The following is a 21919-nucleotide window of genomic DNA, read 5'->3' as shown; positions in this document are numbered from 1 at the left end:
GATTATCGCAAAGTACAGGACTGTCCGTGCATAATGTCCCGCTTTAATGTGGGGTTCATGAAATTGTAACAATTTTTGATGAGGAGGAGGAAAGAAGTGACGAGGGATATACAATATGGGGAAAATTATGACATATGGCTTTTTATAGTACGAATGTTTATGGAAAAACAGCGTGAGGGTAAAGGCGGATGGTTAAGTATAAAACTTGGTGACAAAGAGAGGAGGGGATCAAAAATGCTTTTGAAAAGTGACATAATTTATGCGCAGACCTTGACCGTAAACAAAGACAATTTTTTTAAAAATTGTCTTATTATTGCAATGTTCAGTATTTTCAAGTGGGCAAATTTTTATTGCAGCAAGTAGAGTTCATTCATTTAACTGTTTTAAACTTTATATTTCAGGGTTGCCACGCCACATGGAAACCTGAAGAAACAGGAAAAACAAACACAGGAAATTCAAAAATCCACAAAAAAACAGGAAAAATCCATGGAATTTTGAAATTTTCCTAAAAAACTTTTTTTAGGGATTTTTTTTCCTTCTTAAATTGAAGTTATAAAAATCAATTCCCAAATACATAAACTACCAAAAAATAAATAAATAGTAATAATGATAATATTAAAAAGTAAAATAAAAAATGGTAATTTTGTTTAAAAGTTTTTTTTAAAGTAAATATTAAAATATTTATCATAAAAATAGAAGCTTAAATTTCATGATAATTTCGAGTGTATGAAATTATTCATCAATAATCATTGTTCTGGGTCACTTATACACTTTTAGGTCCATGGTTATGAGAAGTTTTTTTTTTTTAATAAAAAGTTGAATATATTCAACCACTATGCTATTATTTCAGTTATTATGAATTCTTATTTATTTTCCCTTATTTATTTAGAAATTTGTGTTTTTTTTTTTTACCCTGTGGTGAAATTATCAAGATATTAATGTTCTTTTCCAAATAATCAGTGCTCGCTCGTTTGTAATGTTTCATTTTCATACAGGGAAAACACAGGGAATTTTTTTTCCAAAATTTAGTGGCAACCCTGTATTTCTAATGGCAAAGTTCAAGGTAACTTACTCAAAAATAGAAGTTTTACGTATGAACTGAGTTTTGATGCATTATTTCATGCAAGAAAATTTTGATAATTGGGAAACTGGCAATCTTATTCCATTGCTGCAAATTTTTGGCACCAATGCCAGTGCAAGAAATGTTTTTCCTTTGCATACATGAATAAAGAGTGGGGGAATACCCATTTGCATAGTTATCACAAAGCAACCTGGTAACCAAAAGCCAAAACATTCCTCCGAATAATTTGTCGATCATGCCTATTTCTCAATTAATGAAATATCCTTATTCGTTTATTTATTTTGAGAATAATATACAAAAAGCAAATTTGGAATTGTTTTGTTTTGTTTTGTTAGTGCATATAAAAATTGTTTGTTCCCAGATGTTCTAAGTTTTCAAAAATTTTCAGTTATGAGTATGGTTAAATTTCGACCATGTGGCGAACATTAGTTTACTAGTGAAAAAAAAAACAGTCCTGATTTGATTCCCATTGCATTGCATGAAATCCATTACAACAAAAATCTCATTACAGTGAGCAAAATTTTCAGTCCCTTGAAATTCGTTGCAACGGGATTTCACTCTATGTACATAGGGAAAAAAGAACTTCAACAGTCTCTTGACAGCCCCTTTTTAGCAGGGTTGGCTTTCTGCCGGCAGAAACTAGTTTTTGCCGTGCCAGTGGCAGAAACTGGTTATAACCGGTAAAAACCGGCAGAAACTGGCAAGAACTTAAAAGTGTCTTTAATAACTCAAGTAATAAGTAAATGATATTTGTTTAAGCAAACTAAAAAATTAAACATCATTTCATCATTTTGAAAAACAAAATCCAATGCTAGTGCCCTTGATTTAGTTTAGAAAGAGAACTTTTCAATTGCAGAAGCTCGTAGTATGGATTGATTTAACAAAGGATAAAAAATCATATGGGGATGCTTAGGAAAGTGGAGTGACATACAGAATTAAACGGGCATTACTGATTGTAATTTGCTCACTTCTATGCTTCCCCTAAATTAATTGTGATTGAAATTATCGTGTTACGTGCTTAAAGAAGAAAGGCCCAGAATTTTACTTGCCTAGAATTTTGTACCTAATGTCACAGCTTTGCAAAACAAATTGGCCCCATTTCTCAAAACTTATTTTTCTTGTCAAATTTTTACCACAACCCCAGTTACTACATGGGGGACCAGTTATATAATAGATGAAAATTTCACGATTATTGCTTGCTCCTTGATGCATTGTCTGCTAGCTCTTCTATTTCAAGAATATTCTAAAGTTTCTCATTTGTGCATATTAAATTGAGAACCTGTTTAGATTTTTGAAACCACCTTTTCGAAGAGGCAGTTGCAGAGTCCCAACAATATAATATTTGATTTTGAATTGTGATAATTTTGTAATAAAATTACAGTGCTTTGATTAACAATTAATTATTTTTTCCATGTATTTTCTGTTGTGTATTAGGAATCAATTTTTCATTTTCTGAGTTTTTGCCAGTTTCTGCCGCAAATGTGGCAGAAAGTGGTTTTTGCCATGCCGGTTTTAACCGGTTTCTACCAGTGGTTTTAACCACCGTGGCAGAAACTTGCCAACCCTGCTTTTTAGTAACCCACCTTTATCTGAATATTTTTATTTACCCAAACTGGTCTGGTCCCAGTCACTGTAGTTTATCAAGGTTCTACTGTACTTTAATTTGTTCTTTCCAATGATTTGACATTTCTTTATCTTGTTATTAGTTTTAACAAAATTATTATAATTATGTTAATATATTATTATAATTTATGTTATTTTTTCAGGTTTTGAACAGATGATGGAAATAAGGTTAGTTTTCTTTTGCTTCTATTTCATACAGTCCTTAAGTAGATTCCATTGAAATGGGCGTTACATTCAGACAAATCAATAGGGAAGTTTACGATTTTTCAATTTTATTTTTATATGATAGAGTAACATGTATGAACATCATAGGTGAAAAAAATTTTGCGATACGATAAGTAGTTTCTTTTTGTTAGGCATAAATGCCTGTTAATAACATCAGTAAATAATCCTATCTCATCACCTCACAACACCAATAGTAAAAGAATGTTTTTCCTTACTTATAATGTATTACCAATCATTCTGCATGACTGGGGTAAAAGATTTTTATCAGCACTCATTCACATTGGTCGAATCGACCGAATGTTTGTTTCACCTTCGTTCACCCTTGGCGGGAACTCCGTTGTGGATGACGTCATAGAAAGCTTCTAGAAGGAATCTGAAGGCACGTGTACTTAACGATAGCAGTGATGTGTCCGTTCACGTGACTCAGATATGCTAATGACCCGGGGGGATATTTAAACTGCTCGCGGCTTTAGTTCGCTGGCTCTTTGATCATCTCTTGTCGTGGTAGGCGGTCGCTCGTTCGGCATTCGAACTTGCTTGTTCGTGCCGTTTGCACTTTATTAGAAATGATTAGCTGGACTTAGCTTATTTTCCAATGGGTCTATTTCATCGAAGTTTTTAGTCAATAGTCATGCAGTTTGCGTTGCACTGTTAGTTATCTCATGCAGAAGTAGCATGTAGAGAGATTATGTTGTTAGTATTTATTTTTATCATTTACAGCGTGTTTTTATCTATTTACATTATCGTTTAAATAAACTTCATGAAAGTTAGAAATAGTTTGTCAAGTTCTTATTTCCGAACTCACTCTGTTAGTATCAAAGAAACATTGGGGAGATGTTATTAGATTAGAAATTCTCCCCAACACGGGTTATGGGCCCAGTCCCTTTCCTGTGCAGACCTAGTGAAAATATTTTTGGATAAGACTAGGAAATGATAAAGAGTGTACATACATCTGTAAAAAGGCGGGGTTGTACTGCTGCCAAAAGTACATGTACCGTTGGATGGTGTACATTTCGATATTTTTCAGAAATTTTGAAATTTTTTTTTGGAAGCTGCAAATTCGATGACCCATCTGAAGATGAAGTTATTGGAATGTTGAGATGGGGGGGCGACCAAGATAGAAGAGACTTAAAAGATTTTACCAAAATTCAAGAATACTAAAGTTTGAAAAAAAAAAGAAAAATGGCAAATTTCGCGATTCAGATTGAAAAGCTGAACAACAAGAATTACCTCGAATGGTCGACGAATATGAAGTTCCTTCTCATGGAACGGAATGTATGGGACATTACTAACGGAAAAGAGAAAGAACCAGTCATTAATGAGAAGACGAATGTAACAGAAAAAGACGTGAAAGAATTTATTGTGAGGAAGCGAACTGCAGTCTCTCTAATCTTCTTGAATATTGAACAAAATCTAAGAAAAATAGTTGAAACTATAGAAGATCCATGCGAATCTTGGAAGAAATTAAAATTACATTTTTTTCCGGAGAATAGATGTATAAGTATGCAACTCTTCATTGAGCTGAATCAATGCAAGAAAGAGAATGGAGAAAAGCTGAATTTATTTGCGGCGCGTCTGCAGAGAATTTTCGACAAAATCAAAGTTGCTTATCCAAATTTCCCGGAGGACTGTATTTCTTTTAAATTACTGCAAAGTTTACCAGAAACGTATGATCATCTAATTCAACAGATTTTGATGAGGAAAGATGAAGATTTTACATTCGAGAAAATCCTGGTTGATCTAATTATTGAAGAAAACCGTCAAGAAATGAAAGAAGAGAAGACAAATGAGATGCAGGTTTTCCAAGTTAAATCTAAAATTCGATGTTACAAGTGTCATGAAGATGGGCATATAAGGAGCAGATGCCCTTATGTCAAAAATGAAGACCGTCAAAGATTGACTTCACGAGAAAGAAATAAAAGGGGAAACCAACACCAATCCCGGAAAGAATGGAGGGATGAAGGTACGAGCCCAAGGAGTAGAAATCGCCGATGGAGTTCTAGAAGGAAGTTCCAGGAGCGTCGCCGATCACCTTCAAATAACAGATGTGAGTATCCTTTGTATTTCTTGTCAGAGGCAAATCTTAGTCAGACCCAAGATAAAGGGAATACATTTATTTTTGACACTGCCGCATCAAATCACTGTTGCTCAAATAAGAACTGGTTTAGGACATTTGAACCCCTAAATGATGTAAACATGGCTGTTGCCGTGAAAAAGCAAACTTTCCCGATTGAGGGAAAAGGGGAAATCAAAGTTAAGTTCGGTAAAAGAACTGTAATTCTCAAAGATGTAATGTATTCTCCCCGTTTGAGACGAAATATTTTGTCTGGCACCAAGTTTGACAAGGGTGGTGCAAAATTTAAAGGTGGGGGAGGTTTCGTGGAGGTATCCGACAAACAGGGATTAATTTTTAAAGCTGAACTCAATAATGGAGTTTATAATGTTAATTGTAAAAAGTTTAAAAATTCTCCTAGTTCTAGTCATGTAAATAAAGAACCTTCTATAGAATGCTGTCAAAGTGACATTGAAACTTGGCATAAACGCTGTGGACACGTCAACACTGAAAGTATTCGTAAAACTGGTAATCTTTCAGCTGTTCGTGGCCTACCTAAGTTTAAACATGTTAAATTAAACTGTGATGTTTGTAAATTAGGAAAATTTAAGCGTGTTAGTTTCAAGTCAATTGATAGAGTAAGAAGTACCCAGTCATTGCAATTATTGCATATGGATGTTTGGGGAAAATGTGAAGTAAAGGGTAGAAACGGAGAAAATTATTTTCTTTCTATTATTGATGACTATTCTAAAAGGTGTTCATTGTATCCTATTAAGTCAAAAAGTCAGGTTCCAGGAATTGTAAAACAACATATTCTGAGAGCCGAAAGATTTATCGGCAAAAAGGTTGTTAGTATCAGATCTGATAACGGGACGGAATTTGTAAATCAGGAACTAGACGGGTTTTGTCAGAATATGGGTATACATCATGAACTCACAAATGTGTACACACCAGAGCAAAATGGATTAATTGAAAATTTTAACCGTACAGTAACAAATAGTGCACGCGTTTTGTTAAAAGAAAGTGGTTTGCCAAACAGTTTTTGGCCCGACGCGATGTTATATTTTGTATACACATGGAATAGGATTTGTCATTCAAGTCAAGAAAAGACTCCTTTTGAACTTTACGGGGGAAGGAAACCGTCTGTAAGACATTTAAAAGCATTCGGAACTACTTGTTTTGCCGGTATCCCACGACAATTAAGAAAGAAACTAGACCTAAAAGCCGAAAAAGGCGTTTTAATCGGATACGCGTTCAATCGTAAAGGATTTCGCGTTTATCTTCCAGACAAAGATAAAGTCATTGAAACAATCAACGTATCTTTCAAAGAGAATTCCTTTTTCAAGGACGAATTTACTTCCGAGCAGGAATCACGCGGAAAAGAAAATACCCTTTTCTGGCCTCTTTCGCCTCAGGCAGAAGATAAGAATTCTTCGGAAGAAAGCGAAGATTCGAATCGCTTCAGAGAATTAGATGTTGAAAGTAGCTCTGAAGGGGGGGGGGGGCGGAAAGTTCAGACAGTGAGGGGGATGATTCTAGTCGCAAACCAATGCGGGAAGCTAGGTGGATTCGGAAATTTGTCCCTAGACCTGATGGTTCAAGAAACGACGTATATTATTTTGAAAAGGGGAATAGCAAAAGATTAAGATCGTTGAATGATGTTCAAAAATATTGTCTTCGTGAAAACATAGCGTATGATCCGGAATTATTTAATTTTAAAGGCAATGATGATTTTCAGGGTGAAGTTTCAAATCAATCTAAAATTTTAACTCATGTTTCCTGACTAGACACAGAAATTCCAATCCCTAGAACATATAAACAGTCATTAAAATCTAATGAAAGGGGGGAATGGCAAAAATCGATGGAAATTGAAATAGGCACTATGCATAAAAGAAATGTTTGGAATTTAGTCAAATTACCGGAAAATGTTAATCCTATCGGATGCAGATGGGTTTATAATTTAAAGAAAGGGGAAAATGGTGAAGTTTATAAAAGTAGACTAGTCGCTCAGGGGACTAATCAAGTGAGGGGACTAGATTTTGATCTAACCTTCTGCCCAGTAGTCTGCTTTAGTACCATTCGCTTTTTCTTTTCTTTGTTGGTATCAAGAGAAAATTGGCTACATATCCAATGTGACGTTAAAAGTGCGTACCTATATGCTCCTATTGATGAAATAATATATATGAAGCAACCCCCAGGTTTTATTGAGAAGGGAAAAGAAAATTATGTGTGCAAATTGAATAAAGCTATATACGGCTTGCACCAAAGCGGTCGTCTGTGGTTTTATGAAATTGAAAATATATTGCTTAAAATTGGTTTTCATAAATTTTTATCATGTAATTGTGTTTATTATACTGATAATGTGATTTTACTCTTATATGTGGATGATATTGTGTTATTCAGCAAGAACGACAGGGATATTAGAGATGCTTTGAATTTACTTCAAAAACATGTTGAAATTAAAATTTTAGGTAAAACTAAAAAGCTACTAGGTGTAGAATTTGAAAATGAAGGAAATGACTTAAATTTACATCAAACTGAATACATTCGTGTAGTTTATGAAAGATTTAGTAAATTTAAAATTCCTATTTCTTCTTTACCTATTAGTAAAGGATGTGTTTATTCAAAGTTAAATTGTCCTACTTCTCAAGCTGAGATTGACGAAATGTCAAAATATCCATACAAGAGTTTATTAGGGTGTTTATCATTTATTTCTAGTAGAACGCGTCCTGATATATCATATGCTGTTAACATTTTCAGCCAATTTCAAAGCAACCCAGGAATGGTACACTGGGATGGATTGTTGAAATTACTAGGATATGTTTACCATACTAAAGATTTAAAATTAAACTTAAAATGTGAAAATGTTCAACTTATAACTTTTTCGGATGCTGATTTCGCCACAAATAAAGATGATAGAACCTCATTAGGCGGTCAACTTGTATTACTTGATAAAGCTCCAATTGAATGGCGCACGTTCAAAGAACGAAGCGTTAGCCTTTCAACGATGGAAGCTGAATTTATTGCCATGACCGAATGTGCAAAAGAGCTCATGTGGTTTGATCGTATAATTGACGAATGCATCAAAATAAAAATTGTTAAAAGTTGTAAAATTAAATCTATTTTGTATGTGGATAATCAGGCTACGTTAGATTTTGTTAAATCGCCTATCGAAAATCATCGTAGTAAACACATTGATATCAAATTGTTTTTCATTCGGGATTTAGTTCATAAAAATATTTTTAACGTAAGATATGTCAAAAGCAAAGATAACATGTCGGACATATGCACGAAACCTCTCACCCGATTAGAAATTCAAAGATTTATTGAAAATTTTTTTTGTACAAATATAATATAATTTAGAAACATTTTTTAGAAATTTTTGAAAATTGTTTAATGTACTTTAAATTTTTCTTCTTTGCATCATGTTTTGTGAAATGTTTTTGCAAGTTCTAACAATTTAATTGCCCACCTGAATGTTTCGGTGGCTTTTTCTTCCTATCAACCGGGTTGCGAACAGCTTTTTGTTACGTCTCGTTAAAAGTGAAAATGTAATTGTCAGAGTCTTCCCGGGTGTTAGGATAGAGAGAGTTTATTGTTGCATGAAGGTCTATCGCGGGTGTATTTGTTTTTCATTTTGTGAGACCCTATTTTTGAATATTGGAAACACCACTAGTTCCCGTTAGAATTTGTAATTTTCCTTCATTGAACATATTATGGTGCAAAAATGTTATTAAAAAAAAAAAAAAAAATTCGAATTGGTAAAAAAATGAAATTTTAATCAGTTAAAATTATCAGACAGTCTTTAAGTATAGAAGGGGGCATTTTTTTGATGAAGATTTTTAGTGATCTTTTTGTAAATGAAATGATTTAGTGAGAAATGGATAGTTAGTAAAAGAGCTTATTTACATTTCGTTATAAACATTTCTCAATATATGCTTATACTATATTTTCTAGACTGTGATATTTTATATGCTGATTCGAACAGTTACTGTGGGTTTTTATTTTATATTTCAGATTAACCTACTGTCATTGTTATAAATAAAACCGGAAAAATGATTGAAAAAAATTATAAAGGATTGAGATTCTTTGATCAAGAATTTGTTTTTGAACTTTTGATGAAATTTCGTGGAAAACGTACTATGAGTTACGACGTACGAGAGAGTACGAAAGAAAAAAAAAAAGGACATTTCAAGATGATTGTTCTTTGAACTTTTGAATTTTTTTTTTCAGCAATAGTGTTGCATGTTGTGTTTTTCTCAATTTTTCATATCTAGATCTATATTGGAAGTTCGTAATATAGAGTCAAGTTTATATTTTAAAAATTGTTCATTGTTTTTTCTCATATAGTTGTTAATATGTGGAAATCGTGTTAAATGTCTAAAGGAAGTTAAATTTTTTTGAATGTTTTCATTGTGAGATGATGAGAGGGGGGGCCTTGTTAGGCATAAATGCCTGTTAATAACAACAGTAAATAATCCTATCTCATCACCTCACAACACCAATAGTAAAAGAATGTTTTTCCTTACTTATAATGTATTACCAATCATTCTGCATGACTGGGGTAAAAGATTTTTATCAGCACTCATTCACATTGGTCGAATCGACCGAATGTTTGTTTCACCTTCGTTCACCCTTGGCGGGAACTCCGTTGTGGATGACGTCATAGAAAGCTTCTAGAAGGAATCTGAAGGCACGTGTACTTAACGATAGCAGTGATGTGTCCGTTCACGTGACTCAGATATGCTAATGACCCGGGGGGATATTTAAACTGCTCGCGGCTTTAGTTCGCTGGCTCTTTGATCATCTCTTGTCGTGGTAGGCGGTCGCTCGTTCGGCATTCGAACTTGCTTGTTCATGCCGTTTGCACTTTATTAGAAATGATTAGCTGGACTTAGCTTATTTTCCAATGGGTCTATTTCATCGAAGTTTTTAGTCAATAGTCATGCAGTTTGCGTTGCACTGTTAGTTATCTCATGCAGAAGTAGCATGTAGAGAGATTATGTTGTTAGTATTTATTTTTATCATTTACAGCGTGTTTTTATCTATTTACATTATCGTTTAAATAAACTTTATGAAAGTTAGAAATAGTTTGTCAAGTTCTTATTTCCGAACTCACTCTGTTAGTATCAAAGAAACATTGGGGAGATGTTATTAGATTAGAAATTCTCCCCAACACTTTTTTAAATTAATTTTTAAAGTTCAAGCGCTTGTGACGTCAAATGGCATAGGAAGTGACGTCATGCGCTCTTCCAATAGGGGAGAAACCGAAGGACGTGCATTCGACTTCGAAGACGAAACGTAAAAGGCTTATGTCCTCGCATTTAACTCCTCGCGTTTCTGGAACATTAAGCCTCTCATCCTCTCGGAAATATTCGAATACCATCATTGATGTTACTTGAGGAAGATTATTTAGATTGTGCTTTAACGAATCCGGCCTCCATATAGTGTGTTCGAAAGGATTATTGAATTTCTGAAAAATAAAAATATCAGCGCGCTCAAAATGTCCGTAGCGAAAACAAGGGATCTTCGGCGGAAGGCTGCCCATTAGTGCCCAGTGACGTGAGCTCATGACGTTTCAGAAGAGCGCACTTTTGCGCGTGGATTTTTAAAAATTCATTAAAAATCAATCACGGTGTTTTAAAATTCGGCGATGGTGAGTTTTTTAGTTTTGAGGGTCAATTAGCAATATCCAATAGCCAAAATATGAACATTTAATGCATAAATGCTTCAAAATAGAAGCAAGGTATTTTTGTATTGAAACTGCAAAAAATAAATTATCTTCAACTGTAACGGATGTTATATAAAGTGGAACTCATTTTAAATTAGCACAAATAAAACCATTCATAAAGTTGCCATTTTTTTCGACTGTGACTAAACAAAATTTTGTTTTTGTTTTGAGGTAAAAATTTCCCCTTTTATTATTTGGGGGGGGGGGGGGGGCTGGGCGATTTATCTTCTTTCTTTTTTTTTCTTTCTGCACTACTAACAGAAGAAAACCTGTTAGGATGCATTTCATTTATTCGGGAATTTTTGATTGGCCGTTTGCTTTCTTGAATGATTATTTTGTAGAGTTTTACAGTATTTAAAATCTCTAAAGTTGAAGTTATAAAAGAAAAAAAAATTATAGAGAGACACTGGTAGTTATTAAAAATAATCATATCCGACAAATGATCATTAATCGGCCTAGTATTAGCAGCTGATTTATTGGTAATCAACCAAATTTGCTTATCGGTGCATCCCTAGTTTAAAATTTTATTTTTCTGGGAAACATGCTTGAAAACTGAAGCATGTTTATATATTCTATAAAACTTGTGTACTTGATAGATTAGTTAATATTTTAGAGTTCCTTAATTTTAGAAAGTTCCTTAAATGTCATTTTCTTTTGTTTAGAGAAATTAATGCCTCATCAAATCAAGATATTAGCGACATAATCACGGAGAAATGTTGTGCATTAACTTCCATGAGTCGCATTGGTAAGTAACATTCATGTGAACATTTTTTTTTAAATATTTCTAATCTCAGGCCTACCATTTTACTTTAAAACAATCAACAATACATATTGAGTATAAACTTGAAGACCAGATTTTTTTTTTTTTTTTGAGAACACATGAAAATGAAAATAAAGGGATTTTAATATTATTGTATTTTTTATTATTAATGTTCAATTGCTTATAGGTAAGAAACAGTGCAACAGACAGGATTTATAAAGTACATAATTATCAGAAAAAAAGGTATATTCAAAGTTAATAATTCGGTATGAGTAAAAACTTTAAAACCGGAATCAAGCCCGGATTACCCAATAGGCCAACCTAGGCCCTGGCCTAGTCGCGCAAGCCGAAAAGGGCGCACATCATAGTGAAAAAAAAGTTAATGAATAGCTTGTTGAAAAAAAAAAGTGGCGTGTTAGTATGTATAAGGCAGTGAGAAGCAAAGGGATGTAAGTGTCAAAATTAAAAATTTGGAAGATAACCTGTACAAATAGTAGGGGTTCCTCTCCTCTGTCTTAGGGCAAGAGATAGTACTAGTAGCCCTGGTGGGTGCTGCTGTACCGCATGATTTAGAAAACAAATTCAATTAAAGCCTACCTACGATGTTATCTTTAAACGCATTTTATTCAGAACTTGAAACTGGGCACTTACATCCCTTTGCCATAAATTGTGAACGGATCAGAATTGAGTTTTCACACCGAAAGTTTTGCATTTCTGACAAAAAACAAAATTTGAAGGTCATATATGTCTATAATTTTTTATGGGGAAATGTCGTAAAACACATGCACCAATTCAAACATGCATAGCATTTTTTAAAACTGAAAAATAACAGCTATTGACTTAATATGTGAGGGAAAATATTTTTTAAAAAACTTTCCAAAAAATTGAAAAAATATTTAGTTTACTTGCTTATGTGTTCACAGCTGCATATTATATAGAACTCAGAAATTTCAGTTTTTGGTGTCAAAACAAATGTTAGACATTTTTTATTGCTTATTTTAGGTTATGCATCGAAACAAAATTACTTCTAGAGCCTACAGTTTTTTTCAGAACTGAAAAAAAATTTCATATTTGGCCGAGTAATAAGGAAAACAAAAAGTACTAGGCGACCATCTTTGATCCGCCATTTTGGATAGAAGCTCACCTGGGGACTTTTTAGGATTTGTTCCACGCATGTTCAGGAACTAATCCTGAAAAATTCAGCTAATTATAAATTTGTGGTGCATCGACCCTATTTTCGGCCTAAATTTACTGGGCCAACAGCCTGAATCGTGTAGAAAATTCAAGCTATGTAAAATAAACAACTTAAAAGACTACGGAACGGTCTCTGTTGGTGAATCCTGCTGTAAATTGAATTTCAATGCATTGACGTTGAGAGAGAAGAAAAGAAAAACAGGTAATTTGCAGGCGCGTATAATTCACATTAATTTGAAACTTTTTGACAGATAATATGCAGGAAAATACGGTATTTATTTTTGCAGAAATACACTTAATTTTAAACGAATAAGTAATTTTTGTTGATTTGTTTACAAAATCAAACATCTTCATAAAATTTTCAAGTAAAAAGAAGGTAGCTCATGTTTTATCAGATCTACATGAACTTTTTCACAATAAAATGAAAATAATAATAATGATCCTGTGATTGATATTGGGCAAAAAATAATGGTTAAGGCAGTTTTCTTCAGTTGGTGAAAAGTAAGTGTAAACTAGATGTTATTGCAAAAAGAAAAATTAAATGAATTTAAAGCTTTTTTTTTTTTTGCCTTTTATATAAATTAAGGGTAAATTAGAATAAATAATTACAGTCGAACCTCCATATATCGAACTTCCACATATCGAAATTTTCTATGTATCGAAATCCCAACAAATTTCTATGTTCATTACGTAGAAAAATTGTTTCTATGTATCGAAAAAATCTCTACATATCGAATTTTTTTTCGAGACATTCGTAGATTTTTTTTCCCCTTTAGACTGTTTGTCGCATGAAAAATAAAGGTTAGGGGAGAAAATTATGTTCACTAAAGTTTGCTACGAAACTCATGAGGAATCTGGGGTTGAGGGGTGTGTGGATAGGTCGTTGTTTCGTTCTGGAGTTCTTAAATTCCCTCAAGTTTATTTCAAATATCTTAGTTGTAACCCCAAACATTGTAAAATCAGTTTCAAGTTAGCCCTTTTGTTTGTTGATTATCATTCCTAGTCTTTAGCTGCAGTAAAAATCATTCGAGTTAAGCAGATTGATTTTTTACTTTTCTCGCGATTACATCGTCAAAACGAAAATCCCCTATTGTTGCGGATCAAGTTGAATTGCCGAAGAATGAAGATGTATGAAAACGCAAAAATGTAATTTCTGTTATTTTTTTATTATTAACTTTCATTTAATCCGATGCTCGTATAAATTAGAAATTAGGTTTCATACACGAAAATTGTGATATGGATGAGCTTTAATTTTTATGTTTCAGGAGATTTTTAGGATAAAATAAGATTGTTTCTATGCATCGAAGTTTCTATATATTGAATTTTTTTCCAGCAATTTTCTACTTCGATACATGGAGATCCGACTGTATTTGCAGAATATTTTCCAGTTAGGATTTGTGCTCGCAGAAAGCTTTTCATTTTATCTAGGTCTGCACGGTTGTTACAAATAACTCCTAATACTAACAAGTTAGTGGATTTTTGACATATCGTATTAACCAGGTTCAACTGTATAATATTTACATCATGCCCAATTTTTATGAACACTTGATATATCTAGTCAATTGTTAACACTACAAAATACATTAATTTTATCACATAGAGATAATTAGAGGAATGAGGTTGACAACAGAAATTACTGCACCAGGCGTTACCTATGCTAGGTGCCCAACTGATATACATATCAATATGCCTTAAATTTTAAATGTTCACTTGATTAAATACCGTATTTTCCTGCATGTTATTTGCGGCGGGGTATAATCTACTTATTAAGATGTAATTTTTAGTTCCTTGTTAAAAATATGTGAAATATTTCTTAGCCGGCATGTCAATGGCTTAATTTTACCTTTTACACTCTCAAACCTGTCATTAAGTTTTTTAATAATCAAAAGGGTTCTATAGTGGATCCTGTGCATAGTTATGTGTAACACGTGAAAAATTGTTTTAAGTAATTGGTGCTATAAGATTCAGTATTTTAATGCATTCAGAACTTTTACTGCTATTTATGTTATGTAGCTAAGCAAATTGATGAAGTATCATATTCAATAGCTTTAATATTATTTTAGCTCTAGGGCGTGTGGACGATAGCAGAAGATTCTGGATTGTCAAACAACCTATATACGAAGGGCAATCAGTTATGCATCCCGTTACATTTACATTAGTAGGTGACAGAGAAGTTGTACAGTAAGTTGTTTTTTAAGCACTTTTATTATATTTGGCATGTTTGTCACAGAAATTCTGAGGCCTGGGTTTGCTAGTATCTCAGCAACTAGAACACTGAGAGACTTCGGGGTTTCCCTAAATGATTGGTTTAATCCTGAGGTACAACTTAACGCCAGAAAATTAAATTTTAAACTAAAATAATTATTTCAGTTAGGATGGAAAACTAAATTTGGGTATCACCAAGACGATGGTAGACCAAATCGGTCACCAAGACCAATTCGAGATATCAAGTTTTAGGGATAATAATATTCTAAAAATTAGTCATGATAGTTAATAAGTGGAAACATGTAATGAAAGTTGAAAAAAAAAAAAAGCCTTAATACAATAACTAAAATTTTAATTTTTAACATTAGTCAAAAAGAGAAAAAAGAATGCTCTAGTTAAGTAGCAAAATGTAGTCGTTTACCTCGACTAAACTTATCAAAGGTTTTGGATTACCGAGTTGCAGAATGGTTTCAAACGAGTTTCGGGAGCCCCGGTACAAAAAAATGTTGGGCAAAGGATTACACCATTCCTTGTCTTAAATACTCAGTTTTAAGTCAAAATGGTATAAATATTTTTTTATTTAAGAAGTTTTAAGTATTTGTAAAAATGTTTTTCTCATGGGTGTTACTTCGCACCCCCCCCCCTCCCATTTCACATAAATTTGGAGTTTTTAAATTGAAGTTCACAAAACGCAATGATAGGCCATTTTGGTAAAGTTCACGGAGAGGAGGGGTTTAGAGATTCTCTTACAACAATCTTTTCAAACTGATAGTCCCAAAATCACAATATTGGGCGATTTTAAAAAATAATATAGAAAATAGGTAGGGGGCGATGGCTCTCCCCGAAATTGAAACTTTGAAGATTTTGAAATTGATGCTTTAAAAACCAAAATATACTCCATCTGCCATAACATTTGCACACTTTTTGAATGCATTATCGAAGGGATGAAGTTCAAGAACTCGCCTTCAGCAATATTTCGAAATTGAAGTTCCAAAAACGCAATTTTAGACTATGTTGGATGATGTTAGGGGTAAAAGCGTTCAGGGCTCCAAACCATTAGTTTTTTGCCGATCGTAAACTTTTTTTATTGCAGCAATAAAATCGCTTTTGACCTAAGATTTTTACTTTTGCAACATATATTAGTTCTGATCGGAAAGTCTACCCAAGATAGAGCGAACAAACCAGGAAAGAAAGAAAAGTGGGGGAAGGATATGGGTGATTACTAAACTGGCATCATTCACCCCCTCCCCCCCAGTCTTAATTTGTAAAAGAATTCTTTTATAAGAGAGCACTTGGTAAAATTAGGAATAAAAACAAACAGCTTCAGTGAAGTAGATATATTTTTTAAACAAGGAGGGCTATCCAATATTTATTAATTAAAAAAAGCAATAGGGGAACTGAATCCTCACCCAAAGGAGGGCCCCCGAATCATGTCTCTCAAAAGGCACTCAAATGCAGCCTAAAGTAGCTCTTTATATATTTCAGCATCGAAAAATTTTTGCAAGAGAACTCCCGAACCCACTCCTTTGAGTTCACCACAAATGTCCGTAATTTGAGTTTTTAAGGCTTCAATTTCTAATTTTTTTTTTTCAATTACCGGTATCCCCTTTACCCATAAACATGAATTATGACCACCTAGAAGTTTTAATACTTTATGAAAATTTTTGACAGAAGCTTCCGACTCCCTTCCCACTTTAGTCATCCAAAGATAGTCCAAAACTGAGTTCTTAAAACTTCAGAAACTAAAATTTTTCGGGCTCGGCGGTGGAATACCTCCCTCTCTTGTGTGAAACAGGCACACTAAAGGCAGTGTAAGTTTGTGTTTAAGATTTGGTTTTCTATTGAAAGAGCAACTCCCCCCCCCCCTCCCCGCCCAACATCGCCAAACACAACCCTAAGTTTTAAGACTTTAATTTTGAAAATGTTTCGAGAAAGCCCCCCAAATTCTCTAACTTTTATCTCACTCAAAAATAGCCAAAATAGCATTTCAATACTTTAGCATAGAGAAATTTTCGGGGAGAGAGACTTCCCCCCCCCCCCTCCCCCATGAACTCCTTCCCCTAAAGTTCATTAAATTTGACTTAAATTTGTGGTTCCCCCTTTCCATCACCGAAGTTTTTAGAATTTAATTTCTAAAATCTATCGAGAGGAAGTCTTCGAATTCCTTCTTCTTAAGTCGCCCAAGGATTACCTAAAGCACAGTTCTGAATACTTCAGCTTTGAAGGGGGAGGAGGATCCCGAACCCCACCCTCTATGTTCATTAAAGATGGTCAAAAGTTGCGCTTTTAAGACTCCAGTTTCGAAATTTCGCCTAAAGAGAGCCTCCCCCCCCCTCTTGACATTGCCAAAAACAGCCTAAAAGTTAAAACTTCAATTCATAAGCGCACATATGCAAAATGCTAAGGGGGGGGGGAGCTCAGAAATTTCCCCAATGGTTTTGCTGAACATTTTCCCCCATAGAAAACGATTTCAGTTCAAATTAGAGATATTAAAATTTGACATTTTTAGTAACTTATTCATTGATGGATGGAAAAGATTTTTTTTAAACATTTTTGCAAAGAAAAAAGCACTAAATTTTGCCCGATCATGATAAAATTTTGTTTGAATTTCTTTTTCATAAGAAGGTTCCAAATTAGGGGGTGAGAGGATGATATTTTCATACTTGGAAAATAAGAGACACTCAACCTGCAGTCAGAGTTGGTTTTGCCGTGGACTACGTAGTCCTGGTTTATTCTCTTTTTGTGTTTCATTTGATTTGTCATGATTTTTGTTTTGTCATATTAGGTCAGTAAAGCAGCATATGATATCATTGATTGGGAGGGCACAAGGCCAGATGATTATTATTCCTACACCGTTTCCTGGCGATGAAAGATGTTTCCAACTCATGATTCCTGTACAAAAGGTCCACCTTTTGTTTGGGGAAGGAGGACTAAAAATAAGAAAAATACAGGTTTATTTCTCTCTTTTACTTGTTTCATTGTGTTTTCATGTAGTCACATTGAAAAGTGTATGTCGTTTTTATTGAACAATTTTTTTTAAAAAAAAACATAAAAGTTTCTATGAAAACCTTTAATTTCATTAAATAATTATAGAACTCAGGGTTACTACTGGCTACTAAAAAAGCGACTATTTTGAAGAGTTGTCACTATGACGGCTATTTAAGCTTAAATTAAGACAAAAATTATTGTTTTGTAAAAAAAAGAAAACTGCTAATATGTCCACCTAAAAACAACTAAAATGGAAAAAATACAAGGGCTGTAAAAAGAAAAATCATCATCATTTGAAATTTCTAATTTTAAATTCACTCGGGTCTGCCACATTACAGAAAAGTTATAAAATGGGTTAGGCCCTATTTATAGCAGGGATCGAGCCAAACTGTGCCAATCACCAATCATGCGCAAAAGGCTGCTAAATGGACTTTTCTGCGCCAAAAATCGGACGAACTAGCGCCATAGGTGCGATTTTGCATGTAATGTTGCAGTTTCTTTAATATATTTGGCAGTTTTTGCAGATTATCATCAAGTTTGTGCATTTGAAGCTTGTTTTTTACGATTTTTTTGACTTAGTCCCGATTTTTTGCGCATTTCAAAATCCGATTGCATCCGCTTTTGAAAAACTCGATGGTTTTAATTTGTTATGTGATTCTGTTCCTTTGACTTGAATATTTTTTGTATCGATCATTATTTTCAACCATTCTCATCTTTTCTTTTTAGTAGAAGAGGACTTGTAAGTTCATCTTCTTGCCACACCCACTCGAAAATATCAATGCAGTTGCATTCAAATTGATGCAAGCGAATGCCTTCTGTAAGAAATAATATTGTTCACCAGTTTTTAATCTTAGGTTTCTTAAGATTTTAGGACTGAAAATGGATCGCTAATTTTGGTCGGAGACACTTAAGATAGCAAAAATCGGGGAATTCTAATGCTCTGGTAATGAATACGCAGATATTTCAAGTTTCTCAAATTCAGGCATTTTTTTTCCATATGCTTAGCCTGTCTTAAAACTTTTAGTTTTATTTATTCATTAATTTTTTCATATTTTTTTCACCACGTATTTTAAAATTACTTTTGTTATGACATTTTTTTTTTCATTGTAATTTCGTTATTAATTTTGTGATTGAATATCACACAGTTAAAAGGTTTTAATGCTGCCTTTGCTTGATCTTCAGATTTGTTGATCAAGTATTTCAGTATATAACATTCATATATGTCTATATATAAACAGTGAGACCTCTCTGAGCGGCCACCCCTCCGTTCTGCAAAATTTCGGCTGCTGTAAAGGGTTTTCTTTTCAGTTAGTTGCAATGTAACTCTACAATACACAAGATAAGCAAGTTTAATGCGCAGAATGAAGTTTGAGACCGTTCTAGAAGGAAAATAGTATATTATTTAACTATTGTTAATAGTCTTCGAAGAAAGGATACTATTTATGACTTAAGTTTTTTATGTCCTCCTACAATAGGGAAGTTTTCGATTTTTCAATTTTCTTTTTATATGATAGAGTAACATGTATGAACATCATAAGTGAAAAAAATTTTGCAATACGATAAGTAGTTTTTTTTAATTAATTTTTAAAGTTCATGCGCTTGTGACGTCAAATGGCACAGGAAGTGACGTCATGCGTTCTTCCGATAGGGGAGAAACCGGAGGACGTGCATTCGACTTCGAAGACGAAACGTAAAAGGCTTATCTCCTCGCATTTAACTCCTCGCTTTTCTGGAACATTAAACCTCTCATCCTTCTCGGAAATATTCGAATACCATCATTGAGGTTACTTGAGGAAAATTATTTAGATTGTGCTTTGACGAATCCGGCCTCCATAGTGTGTTCAAAAGGATTATTGAATTTCTAAAAAATAAAAATATCAGCACGCTCAAAATGTTCCTAGCGAAAACAAGGGATCTTCGGCGGAATTCTGCCCATTAGTGCCCAGTGACGTGAGCTCGTGACGTTTCAGAAGAGCGCACTTTTGCGCGTGGATTTTTAAAAATTCATTAAAAATCAACCACGGTGTCTTAAAATGCGGCGATGGTGAATTTTTTAGTTTTAAGGGTCAATTAACAATATCTAATAGCCAAAATATGAACATTTAATGGGTTGCAACTTCTCTATTGTTTTCAAAATCCAATTCAAGATGTTGCTTGTTGCAATTCAAAACGTTTTTCAATTCCAAATGATTAATAAATTGCTCCAAGCAATTTATTTATCATTGCATCTGAATTTCGGATGACTTTATTTATTATCCCCAAAATCACTTCAGTTGAAAGTTTAGTTTGCTGATGATCACAAAACGCAAATCGATTGTCAGAGGGCAAATTAGTGCCCGAGAGGCATAAAAATGTATCTGCTCAAAAGACGTTAATTACACAAAACGAACTGATTAGTTAATTTAAACCGATCCCAAACATATTAGATTCGATTGGAAAACGCTTAGTTTCGCAGACTCCTTACGGGAAGACATTTCTCCCAGTCGGCAGTGTAATTATCGAAGCTCTCCATTGCAGTTTCGGGCTGGAAAGAATTCTAAATCGTACTCTATTAATTCTCTCGCCAATTTTCCATATTCATATTTCTCAGAATTTCAATACGTTGTTCGAGATTCATAAAATGATCTCCGACAGTGTTGTTTGCAACCAGATTACACGTACACACTGACCAGTGGCGCACACAAGGGATTCGGTTCAAGGGGTTCGGACCCCTCCCATAGCTTTTGCTTTTTTTTTTTTCAATTAATTCTGATTCTATGTATTTTCTCCGTAAAATATTTCCAAACAAAAATAACAATAATTTCAGTTCTAGTAAGTGAAAAAAGAAACTTCTATTGTTAAAACAGTTTTGTTTAAATGTGCACTTATCCTATTAAACGAATTGCACAATCGAGAGATCTTTCTTGACTTAGAGAAGGCTAAAAACACACTTAAGGAGTACTGTGTATTATGAACGTTTAATGTGTTATTGCACTGAGATGAGTTCAAGCATTGTCACCATAACACACAGAGAAAGTCACAAGTAAAGTCGAAAAACGAACTGGAAAACTAGCTTTTATTCTACGATATTTTGTAAGCCTACAGAGACAGACTGGTGACTGTAAGTGAATACAGTGAAATAATCATAATTTTAGTTTTGTAATTACTTATTAAAATGAGATTTTTCTTGGTCTTCAGACTTGGTGCTTCTTTACTTGAATTTGCTTCGCTGTTTTCATTTTAAAATAATGAGAAAAATAGATGCATCAACTGTTTTGCTTTCTGGTAATTTAATTAAGTATTTTTTATTAATATTTCATTATTAACTAGCATTCCCGTACCCGGCATTGCTCAGGTAATGGAATTAGCAGGGGTTAACAGTGCTTGGTGCACCTAGTTTCGAAAATCTTCTATAATAATTACTTATTACCTATAACTTTTTCTAATTTGGGCCCCTGGACTCCTTACATATATGCCCTTGTCCATAACAAATCTTTAACTGTTATTAACTATCCTTTTCAAATATTGATTATCTTTGCAAACACAGGCCATCCACATTTTATTGATATACCTATGTTTAAGCAAAAACTTCTTTGTATACAACATTTTTAGTTTTTTTTTTCTGGTGCTAAAATTATTAAGCTGCTTGATGAACTGACTTTGGAGCAAGCTACATAACATTGGCCGCGTGAAAAAAAAGTCTTCTCTTAAATCGATCCCTGCTACTTTTGATGTCTGTCCTTGTGACTTATTAATGGTTATTGCAAAGCAAACTTTAACAGGAAACTGTACTCTTCTAAATTCAAAAGGATAGTCCGCCTGTGATGATGTTGTTAAAAACTTCGTTTCTAGTTTTGAAAAAATGAAAGCCTCTAAGAATCACGTGAGAGACAAAAACAATATCAAATTTATAGTTCGCTATCGACCAAAAGTTGAGATGAAGTATTGAATAATGATTTGAATGGAGGAAAGCCTTCGAAAATAAGGGATTTGAATTTCAATTGACAGGTTTTAATTTCGTAGAAATTAATGGGTTTTAATTAATTTCTCCCGAACTAATTGAGATTTCGAAAAATCCTT

At 33.6% G+C, this 21919-nt stretch overlaps 1 protein-coding gene across 1 annotated transcript in view; it reads left to right on the top strand.

Annotated features, from left to right (window-relative positions):
• The first annotated feature begins 11413 nt into the window (after window positions 1–11413).
• Window positions 11414–21919, top strand: part of LOC129233738 (uncharacterized) — a 29816-nt gene continuing 19310 nt past the window's right edge. Inside the window, exons 1-3 of the mRNA XM_054867715.1 lie at window positions 11414–11458; window positions 14731–14848; window positions 17658–17823. Of these exons, the coding sequence (XP_054723690.1) occupies window positions 11446–11458; window positions 14731–14848; window positions 17658–17823 (297 nt within the window). The 5' untranslated portion in view covers window positions 11414–11445. The remainder of the gene's footprint in view (window positions 11459–14730; window positions 14849–17657; window positions 17824–21919) is intronic.

Source organism: Uloborus diversus, unplaced genomic scaffold, assembly GCF_026930045.1.
Source record: "Uloborus diversus isolate 005 unplaced genomic scaffold, Udiv.v.3.1 scaffold_675, whole genome shotgun sequence".
Lineage (NCBI taxonomy): Eukaryota > Metazoa > Arthropoda > Arachnida > Araneae > Uloboridae > Uloborus > Uloborus diversus.
This window is presented reverse-complemented; position numbering and strand designations above follow the sequence as displayed.